General features: G+C 31.9%; 2 protein-coding genes across 2 annotated transcripts; both read left to right on the plus strand.

Moving 5' to 3' along the window:
- The first annotated feature begins 2,216 nt into the window (after positions 1-2,216).
- Positions 2,217-6,583, plus strand: LOC150034687 (ATP synthase gamma chain, chloroplastic). Its single transcript, XM_090316487.1, has 2 exons — positions 2,217-2,355; positions 4,950-6,583. The coding sequence occupies exon 2, from the start codon at positions 5,319-5,321 to the stop codon at positions 6,438-6,440; it is 1,122 nt and encodes a 373-aa protein (XP_090172613.1). The 5' UTR covers positions 2,217-2,355; positions 4,950-5,318; the 3' UTR covers positions 6,441-6,583.
- LOC150034688 (Pentatricopeptide repeat (PPR) superfamily protein) lies at positions 2,578-4,847 on the plus strand. Its single transcript, XM_090316486.1, has one exon. It carries the CDS (start codon positions 2,578-2,580, stop codon positions 4,537-4,539), a length of 1,962 nt encoding a protein of 653 aa, XP_090172612.1. The 3' UTR covers positions 4,540-4,847.
- Positions 6,584-11,588: the final 5,005 nt, after the last annotated feature.

An 11,588-nucleotide genomic window follows, 5' to 3' on the forward strand; every position in this document is an offset into this window, starting at 1 on the left:
ATGATAAATCAAAAGAAATAATACTACTTACAAATGAATTTTCAAATTCTATGCCTTCTGTTATTGATTCATTTGATGATGTTGAGATGTCATATCTTCGAACTGATTGTAATGGAATGTGGATTATGAATAATGATTTAAATGAAGGTACTTAACTATTATATATATATATATATATATATCTTATGCATTATTGTATAATGTACTAATGTTTTTTTTTTCATTTTCTTATGTTTCTAATTTCGTAGATCATTATGGCGCAAACTAATGATGATAGTGATAACGTTCCTTTATCACCTCAGTCTAATGATGTGCCTTCAAAAAGAAAACGAGAGGACCAACTTTTATGCACAAGTTGATTCCTATTCGTTCAACTAGTGAACGTTTAGTTGTTCAATCTAATGCTAAAGAACAACTCATGGAGAAAATGTAACACAAATGCAAAGTCAAACAGGGTCTTTTGTACGTAATCACATCCCTATTACATTTAAAGATTGGCATTGTGTTCCGCTTGAATTGAAGAATAAAGTTTTTTAGTTGATTCAAGTAATATAATTTCATATTAAGATAAATAAATATTAAATCTTGAACACTCAACATTAAGATAAATAAGTATTAAATCTTGAACACTCAACATTTCAGATTAAGATAAATAAATACTATATCTTAAATAATTTCATATTAAGATAATTTAAATTGGATTATCTCAGTCACAATAATTTAATTTTAGTCTCAATACTCAACATAACACCCAAATAATTTAAGAAAATTAAATTAAATTTTATCTAAAATTTTGGAATGTTACACTTTGTATGACTGATTAGGGTTCTTTTTCCCCCAATTTTATCATAATAAGAAAAATTGACAATGGTGGACTCCTCACAAGTCCGTGGTTTATACTCTTCATATCAAATGAGTTTTCTACGTATAAATTGTGTGCTCTTTGTTTTTAGTCTTCCATAATTTTGTGGTTTATTGCTGTCCATTATTGGTTGATTGCTTAATGAGTGGTGTTTTGAAGAACAATTATTTGGTTTATTGTTTTGGAGAAAATTTTATTGGGTGGTTGTTATATTGTTTGGATCCTATCAATAAGGATACGGAAAAAAAAAAAAAAGTTGAAATGAAATTTAGAAAAAAAATCCTATTTCTTCCAAATCTAAAAGATTCAAGCTATGTTTGTAATTTCACTAATTGATTTAGCCACCCATACAATTTCTCATAAATATACTTTATACTAATATTTTAAATATAATGATTTAATTGATAAAAATGAAAACAATCACTTCAATTTTATTTTTTTTGGTTACCTGACACCTTTTTATTAGGGGCAACTTGGATTGCACAAAATATGGGTTACATCCAAATTTTTTTCATTTTTATTTCAATAAGGCTAATCGTCCAAACGAAAAAAGTTGAGTATATAATCGTTAAGTTAAAATTTTATAGATTAGACTTATTTACAATGGGATTACGTTTAGTGTTATAATTATTTGATAATATATTTTATTTTATGTATTTTTAGCATAATTAACATGGATTGTTTAGAAATTTTGAACACCTAACATAAAGACAAAGAAGACAGATTAATTTTGTGGATAATATTTTTTTGTATTATTATTATTATTTGATAAAAAAGGAAAAGGTAAAAGTTGAAAGTTGAATTTTTAAAATATTATCGAAAGATAAATAACGTACAATAAATAGTTTCTTTATTAAATATTTAATAACATTCGATTTTTTATTCTTCAATTTGGACAATTAGTTAATAAATATAGTTCAACTGAACATGTACTAACCAAAACGTTAAAAGTTCGAATCATCAATTTGTATAATTAATTAAAAAAATAAATGGTAATTGTTTTAAGGAAAAAAAAAAAGGAAAGAAACAACTTAGGGCAATTTAATGGGCTGGGAAAATAATGGGCCGAAAGGCGTGTTGTACTTGAAGCCTCAAAGCCTGTAGGGCATATCTTAGCCATGTAATAGACTGATTGTTATTACGACAGTTCCGACGCTCCATTATTTTCGCCGCCACTGAACGGTGGGGCTGGCGACGGTATCGGTAGTTTCCGACGGAACTGAACTGGGCCGCGGGGGAAAATCAATGGCTGTGAATCCTTCAGTGGCGAGTTCAACTTCATCTTGACGACAGTGGACGTGCTTCCTCCGCAGTTCGCTTCTTCTCTCTTGTTGCTGTCGAGTTCCAATTGCACGAGAGAGATTACCAAGGTTCCAACTTCCAGTGTTGAGAGCAGAATGCGAACTGCAAAGGTTTGGAGAAGTTGTATGGCATAGTGCTTTGTGTTCTTTGATTCCTATATCCTCTGCGCTCTCTTTTGAGAAACTTGGGAGGTAAGATACTGTTGTTGATAACTAGGTTGTCATATTCTCTGACTTATATTTCTTGTTTGTTATATTTGAATGAATTAGGGTTTTTATTTTGCTTCACACCATTTAACCCTCTTAATGAACATGTATATTGGTGTATTTAGAGATTTACTTAGTTGGATTTCTCTTCGTTTTGTTTTGCTTGCAGATATTAGGATATTTCATGAACTAGGTTTTCAGCATTCTATGGTTTTTAGCTTCATTTTTCTGAGGGGAAGTTGTGTTTTTAGACGAGGTTTCCATAAGGGTAAGAAGCTTTTAAGTCAAAGCACTGAGGATATCATTTGTAAAGCAATTTGTGTTAATTTAAAACAGAGAAGATGGAAGTTTTTAGAGCAAGTATCACCTAGTCTCACGAGTTCGTTGATCTGTCGTGTTGTTCGCGAGTTTCGTAGCTCTCCACAGTTAGCTTTAGAATTCTACAACTGGGTTGAGGCGAGAGACAACTTTTCGCACTCATTAGAATCTTGTTGTACCTTAGTTCACGTGTTAGTCAATTCCAGAAATTTTAATGATGCCTTGTCTGTCATGGAGAGTTTAATGCTTAAAAATGGTAAGCCGCCATTGGAGGTTCTGGGAGGGTTGATTGATTGTTACAAAATTTGTAATTCAAATCCTGCAGTCTTTGATGCTCTGGTGAGGACTTGCACTCAGTTAGGGAGGCTGGAAGGTGCATATGACGTAATAAAAAAGTTGAGAAATGAAGGTTTTTGGGTTTCGATTCATGCTTGGAATAACTTCTTAAATCAACTTTTAAAGTTGGACGAGACTGATAAGTTTTGGAACATGTATAAGGAAATGGTTGCCAGTGGTTACAGTGAAAATGTGAATACTTTTAATTTGATTATTTATGCTTTATGCAAGGAATGCAAATTACTAGAAGCAATTTTTGTAGTTTATTTGATGCTGCAAATTGAAATTTGGCCTAATGTTGTCACTTTTAATATGATCATTGATAAAGCAAGTAAAATGGGTGACATGGGTCTTGCTCTAAAGCTAGCAAGGAACATTGGGGTAATTTCAGGAAGAAGTGTATCACCTAATATAGTTACGTATAATTGTATCATTAATGGATTCTGCAAGATAAGAAGGTTAGAGTCTGCAAAAAATGTTCTTGGTGAAATGATTAAGCTGGGAATAGATTTCAATGTGAGAACATATGCCATTTTGATTGACGGGTATGCTAGAAAAGGGAGTTTGGATGTGGCATTTAGGTTGTGTGATGAAATGGTTCAAATGGGCTTGATTCCAGACACTGTTGTATATAACTCTATCATCTACTGGCTTTACATGGAAGGAGAATTAGAAGAAGCTTCGTTTTTATTATCTGACATGATTAATAGGCATGTCCTCCCGGATGAGGTTACCTTCTCAATCCTTACAAAGGGTCTTTGTCTAAATGGACATCTCAATAAAGCTTTAAGAGTTCATGACCACATTCTCGGAAGAAACCTTGTAAAAGATGCTTTTACTCATAATATTCTCATCAACTATATGTTACAGAGCCAAAAGGTAGCAGGTGCCAAGCAACTACTGAGCAGTATGATTGTTCGTGGTATCAAACCTGACATGGTTACTTATGGCACTCTGGTTGATGGGCATTGTAAGGAAGGAAAAATCGAAGCTGCAGTTAAGATTTACGACAAAACAATAAAGGCAGATGGAAAATGTGACTTGGTTATATATAATTCTATTTTAGATGGTTTGTGCAAGCAAGGTTCAATCGATGCTGCCAAACTCTTGGTAGACAAATTACAGCAAAACGGTTTCCTCGATACGGTTACCTATAACACATTACTACACGGATACTGCATCAATGGGAAGGTTGAGAAGGCTTTTGCACTGTTTCTAGAGATGATTAACGTGGGGAGTTTGGTGAACATAGTTACTTACAACATAATGATTAACTTTCTGTGCAAGATGGGATTGATTCATCAAGCCATGGAACTGATGAGAGCAATGATTAGCCAGGGGATAGTTCCTGACCTTATAACATACACGACTCTCATCACCAATTTTGTTAAGAGTTGTGGCTCTGAAGATGTAATTGAGTTACATGATTATATGGTACTTAAAGGAGCCGTTCCTGATAGGCAAACATACCAGTCTCTTGTGAGCCCCTGCCTTCAAGAAAACGTTGAAGGGTAGCCGCATAGCACAACTGGCACATACCTTCAGATTGCAGGAGTAGGATGAAGGATTCCAGCAAAGACGTCTCACATTCTCAATCGAACAGGAAATTTTACATTTGCTGCTCCAGTATTGTATCATATAACCAATGCAAGTGTTTTACCCCTAATTTTTTTCTTATAATTTTTTGTTGAAATAGGTAGTCTTATCCAATGTTGTTAAATCGATCAAATGTAAGCTATTATTACTTGTAAATTTAATTTTGGCACTTGTAAATTCTTGTCTTTTCAAGTAGTAAATTTACATTTCTGGTTCTAATTATTCAATAATTCTTGCCTTCTTGGATTATGGTCTCCAATTTCCCAGAAATCATCCAACTTTCGCTGTAATTCTTCTTTAGTTTTACTGTTTCTCATACCTTCTCTCAGGTCTAATTCCAGGATTTAAAAGGATCGGCAAGATTTGCTTAGAGAATATTCGCAATAACTAGAAAAATGGTAGAAAACTCAAAAACCTGTATCCACATTTAGTCCACCATGACAGATAAAATGACGGGCCCACCTTAAATGAATCAAGAACTTGCCTCTGGCCATCTCAACTGTCGAAATCATTATCCTTAAGCCTCATCCTCTCTCAGTGTTTTACTCCACTCATTTCTCACTCCTTTCTTGCGAACGAGAGCCACCCTCGCCAATGAATGAAGATAAGACTTTACCCCAAGAATAACCTGAACCCCTTCTTTGCAGCCTCTCTTCACCGCCAAACTAGAGCTCACCTCCCTCCTCGGCTGCTAAACCATGTCTTGTTCAAATCTGACTATGTGGGTGTCTTCAAAACCCACTGTTTCTGATGCATCTTCCCTTTCTTTCCGCTCATTTTTGAGCCCTTTCCAGCTCCCTTCCCAGAATTCAAGCCCTGCTCGATCATGGTCGGTTTCTCCAATCCATTGCGGTCTTCGGGAGCTTCGAGATCGTATCGATTCGGTGAAGAACACCCAGAAGATCACTGAAGCTATGAAGCTTGTTGCTGCTGCCAAAGTCCGCAGAGCTCAAGAAGCAGTTGTTAATGGAAGACCCTTCTCAGAAGCTTTGGTTGAAGTCCTTTACAACATCAATGAGCAACTTCAAACAGAAGATGTTGATGTTCCTTTAACCAAAGTAAGACCTGTTAAGAAAGTTGCATTAGTTGTTGTCACGGGTGATAGAGGTCTTTGTGGTGGTTTCAACAATACCATCATTAAGAAAGCTGAAGCCAGAATATCAGAATTGAAGGCACTTGGTCTTGATTACACTGTCATTAGTGTTGGCAAGAAGGGTAATTCCTATTTCCTTCGCCGACCTTACATCCCGGTCGATAAGTTCCTTGAAGGTGGCACTCTTCCCACAGCTAAAGAAGCTCAAGCAATAGCTGATGATGTTTTTTCACTCTTTGTTAGCGAAGAAGTTGATAAAGTAGAGCTTTTGTACACGAAATTCGTGTCGTTGATAAAATCCGATCCTGTAATTCACACTCTTCTTCCACTCTCACCCAAGGGTGAGATCTGTGATATAAATGGAGTATGTGTAGATGCTGCAGAAGATGAGTTTTTCAGGTTGACAACAAAGGAAGGGAAATTGACAGTGGAAAGGGATTCAGTGAGGACAAGCACATCAGATTTTTCACCAATTTTGGAGTTTGAGCAAGACCCAGTTCAGATCTTGGATGCTTTATTGCCTTTGTATTTGAACAGCCAGATTTTGAGGGCATTGCAAGAGTCATTGGCTAGTGAACTTGCAGCTAGAATGAGTGCTATGAGTAATGCAACTGATAATGCTTCTGAGCTGAAGAGAACTCTGTCTATTGTATATAATAGACAGCGCCAAGCTAAGATTACTGGAGAAATCTTGGAGATTGTTGCTGGTGCTAATGCCTTGACTTAATTTGATGTTTGTGTATATCTCCTCCCATGTTTGCTTGCTTTTTCCTCTTCCTTCCCCTTACATACATCCCATGTTTCTATATTCAATGATCTCATTCAAATTATGCAGTTTCTATAGAATATATGCAAATTGTAAGTCTTTCATGTTCTGCTTCTTCACTTCTGGCTAAGTTTATATTCCCTTGGAACTGTTGACTTTTAAATGATTCTCATAATCATTTAGTTTTATAAACATACGTCTACCTGTTAGTTTCTTTGTTTGATTATTTACTTGTTACTCGTGGCTTTAAAATTCAAGCCACATTTTGAAACTAAAAAATGTAGTTTGGTTATGAATTCCAGTGTACTTTATTATGAAGGATGAAAACTATTGTAAAGATTTATCAAAAGACAAGCACAATTTACAAACATCAAAAACTAAAAATCGAGCCCCCGTTTGATAACTAGTTTATGGATTTTGGTTTTTGAAGATTAAACCTATTTTCTCCTCATTTCTTACAATAATTTGCATCCTTTTTAAATACAATTGTTGAATTCTTAACCAAATTCTTAAAAAAACTTTTTAAAAGCTATTTTTTGTAGTTTTCATATTTTGATTTGGTTTTTTAAACCATTGGTAATAGATAACAAAGGAAGAAATTTGGAGAGGGAAGAAGTGTTTATAGTTTTGATTTTTTTTTTTTTTTTTTTAAAAAAAAAGTCAAATAGTTACCAAACGGACTCTGAATTATTATCAAATGAGCCTATATTATCTTGATTTTATTAAGTCTTCTTGTGTTTTAGTATTTATTCTTTCGAATGGTTTGTACTTTTCTTTTTTTTATAAGTTCAACGTATACATGAATAAAGATATGAGTTTTTTCATTTCTTAATTGCATGTGTTTTAACTAGTTGAGTTATGCCTAGGTTGACAACTATTTGATATAGTATTTTCTCAATTTTTTTTTTCAGGTAAAATGTAAAATTTGGGTTTTGTTGTGTGTCTTCAAAAAGGAATTTTGGATTATTATTTTAGGCAAGTCTAAAAGCAAAGAGCCTAAATATGTTAATTGCAATACAAAAATACAATAACAGCGACTGCGATATTATGTTATAGAAGTTTAATACCAAAATATGATACGCACAAAAGTTTAGCAAATGGAAGAAGGTTTATATTTAAAGTAATTGAGGCTAAATTATATTTATAAAATGAGCTTTTGTTTTAAATGTAAAATTTCGATAATCATGTAAAGTTTGACTTGTATGCTTAATTGACAATTATGAATTTGAATAAGTTTTTAAATTATTATTTTTATGAAATGTCTGAGAACCCATGCAAATAATGTTTCGAGGCAAAATCAATATTACTCTGGTTGGGGTTTGTACCATAAACTCATGGTGGTAAATATATAAACAAATTATTGATAATTAATAAAATAATTTGTTCTTTTATTATGTTGCATAATTCAAGTGAGGGTTCGTCCTTTTATTTGTTCAGGTGTATTTGTTCGGGTGAAAGTGGCTCGAGTCATCGACTCAATAGATCTATCATCTTTGGGATTTGATCGGGTGGGAAACTGGGAACATAACTTCACAAGGTGGAATTCCCTCTTTTTGGTTAAGGTAAGTAGATTAGTAGTTTCCTTAAATGCTGACTTCGAGACTTAAACAATAGTGTCTTACCCTCTCACTGATCCGAGAGGGATTTAGTTTATGATTGGACCATAAAAAAAATATTCACTAGTGGATTTGTGGTACTTTAAGAATAAAGAGGTAATTATAGGGGTAAACAAACATTTAACCCAGCTGTAACTACGGACAACTCGTGAAAGATTTACTTATGTGTAATGGTTATATTTATGGGCGTAACACGTTTTACAATACATAAGAGTGCAACTATGGGTAAGGGGTATTCACCATTCGGTTTGAGACTCAAACCAAACCGAACCGTAAATTTTAAAAAGTGTAATTTCTAAAATGGAACCGAGTTGAACCGCATATAAGTAGTTCGGTTTGGTTTGGTTTCCAGTTTTTTTTTTTTTTTATGTTTTCATATTTTCTAAATTTCTAAGATTTGAAACAATGTATTTAAAAATATAGTTTTGATGGTTAATTTTGAAATTTAAAAACAATAAAAATTAAAATATTTAAAGTTTAATAATAATAATTACAATTAATCATTATTTGCCATTACTAGTCTAGATTACTAATAACTAGTTTAGCAATAAACTTAAAAATTATTCTAAAGTCCAAAAATATAAATACTACAAACATAAAAAATTTATCATCATGCAAAACATCATTAGCTACTCTATTTTTCAAAATTTTATATATATATATATCAATTTTATAACTTTAAAATGTTATAATTTAAACATGAAATAGTTTCATTCTTTTCATTTATCAGGTTTTATTAGGTAGAATATATATAATTTCTATAAAATACTAAACACACACACATATATATATATATATATATATATATAAATAAAGAAAGAAAGTAGATAATATTTCTAGAAATGTATATCAATATTAAAATGAAATGTAAATACAATTAAGAAATTTTTTAATAACATAGTGAAAAAGTGAAAATTATCTTAATATTTAGAATTTGAATATCCTTTCTACTAATATCTTATCTTCCAATAAAAGGGAATCGAATTATTAGTTTATTTATATAATAAATAAATCTAAGACTAGAATGAGAATTAATATTAAAACTAATTTATTATTTATTATTAATAAATAATAGTTATTATATTAACTATAAGTTGTTGGTTTTTGGGGCCTTAACCTCAAATTAATTAATTTTAGTTAATTAATATTTTGATGATAACAACTTTTATTTATTGATAATTTGAGTTTTAAAATATTTATTGAGTTCGGAACAATGATTCCAACGCAATTTGAATCGCCCAAATTGGAGCTCAAACGAAGAAGATGTAGGCTAAACAAACTTAATAAAAAAATTCCGAGCTGATGACGTGACATAAGTTTTCTCCAAAGTGAACCAACTAAAAGGTGCCTCTTGGAGCAATGGAGGAGCAACACGTGGTGGACTTTTGATTATTGGATTGGTTTTTAAAAAAATGAATTTAAAAGGAAAACGTAATTAATGTTATTTTATCTTTGTGTCTAATAGCTAGTTTTGAACACATTATGAGTTTTATTTTTTTGTTAGATTTTTAAAAATAGAAAATGAATTTAAAAAAGAAAAATAATTTAATATTATATTTTGTTTGTGTCTAACGGCTAGTTTAATTTAAAATCCCTACTAACAATTTTTCCTTTTTATATAAACTCATCTTCTCCTCCAAAATCACAACAATAATTTTTATTATTTCCAATCCTCCATAACTCATTAAACCACCATTGTTGCTCTCTCTCCAATCTTCAATTTCTTCTTGAGAGAAGTATTTTATGTTGTGAGGATTGATTCATTGAGTGCTAAATTTGTAAATCCACTCTTTTAGAGAGTTTGTCGAGTGTGCTATTTATTTTTCTAAACTATTGTAAGGGTTGCTCTTCCAGAAAAAGAACCATTCTAACGTGATTCTCAATTGTGAAAAAGATCGGGTTTGTTCTTGCGTCCGAAAAAAAAAGTTGTATGATTTGACTCTAAGCCGTAGAAAGAGTCAAGTTCGTAGTGACATATCTAAGAGAAGTTTGAGAAGTGGATGTAGGCCGATTGTGTCGAACCACTATAAAATTCTCGGTGTCAATTTTTCTATCTCTCTCCTATTTATTTTTGTAATTAATTTGTTATTATATTTTATTGCTTGAAATTAATTGTAATTTTTGTTCTTGAAATTAACTGCTCATATTCGATTATTTTGATTGGTTGTTCTTAAATTTCTATATCAATTACCAATCTTGTTATTAGAATCGAACTAAGTGCTTTAAAGTAGTACTATTAACTTCTTAATTATTTTGGGTTGAATTTATTTGCGTGAATTTATTGTTTAAATTACTTATTAACAAAAAAAAATGTTAATTTGTTTATTTGGACCCACATTAGTAGAAAGTTTAAAATTATTTTGATTAAATCCTATTCACCCTCGGGTTGCTATATTAATCCTGCATAAGCGTCTCTTATTCAAATCATTCAAAATACCTTTCTTGACATGATATAGAAATTTCAAACTAAAAAAATATATAGAAAAAAATTGCGTCCAATAGGATTTAAACCTATACCAAAGTTTTAAAAGACCTCTGTCCTATCTATCTACCACATCGGGATTCACAACCAAATGTGTCTTTATTCCAACCACCACGAAAGCTCCATATAGATGGTAGGTCGGTTCACTTGAAGAGAATCTTTTCTATGATCAGACTTGACCATGTCGTACATTGTTCGAGTTAATGTCCTAAATCGAGTGTATTTTGTAGTTTTTAAAGACAAATTATATATCTAATAAAATAAGAGGTATTTTATTAATGTTTAGACTATATTAAATCAATCCAATAAAATAAGATCCAATATTATTTTACGAAACTTAAACATAGTGACATACAGATGGATCACGTTTAAGTGATAATCTAAACGGTTTGTAGTAGATGAATAAGAATGTGTACCTTATCCTAGTGACACTACGAATACAGTCTGTTTTCTAGATGTTACAATTGTTGTAAAGTGCTACAAATGATCTAATCTTGACCGTTCATGTGGAGACATGCAAGTAGAGGTGTTCTATACAAAGAGTTTGTATAAGACTAGACCACGAAATGAATAGTCTCTCTATATAACACTGTTGCTAGAAGAGACTTACAATTCACAAGGATGACCATATTGTTGGGATTGATGTCCTAATTATCTCGGAGTCTCGTAGTTTATAAACTTCACATTGTTATTAATAAAATAAGAGTTATTTTATTTGCATTTACTCATATCCAATAAACAAAGATTCGTGGTTATTGTATGTAAACTTAAGCATGCATATGAGATATACAAGTGGATCATGCCTTAAGTAATAACCTAAAAGATCTGTAGTATAAGGATAAAGGAGGGATACCTTATCCTAATGACACTACTGATACGACCCATTTTGTAGAGGTTTACAAGTGTTATGAACTACTACAGATGGTCTGATCCTGACCATTCATGTGGAGACATGCGAGCAGGGTGTCTTATACAAAGAGTTTGTATAAAACTGGACCACGAGATGATTAG

Source organism: Benincasa hispida, chromosome 8 (assembly GCF_027475165.1).
Source record: "Benincasa hispida cultivar pf3 chromosome 8, pf3_genome.v1.1, whole genome shotgun sequence".
Classification (NCBI taxonomy): domain Eukaryota; kingdom Viridiplantae; phylum Streptophyta; class Magnoliopsida; order Cucurbitales; family Cucurbitaceae; genus Benincasa; species Benincasa hispida.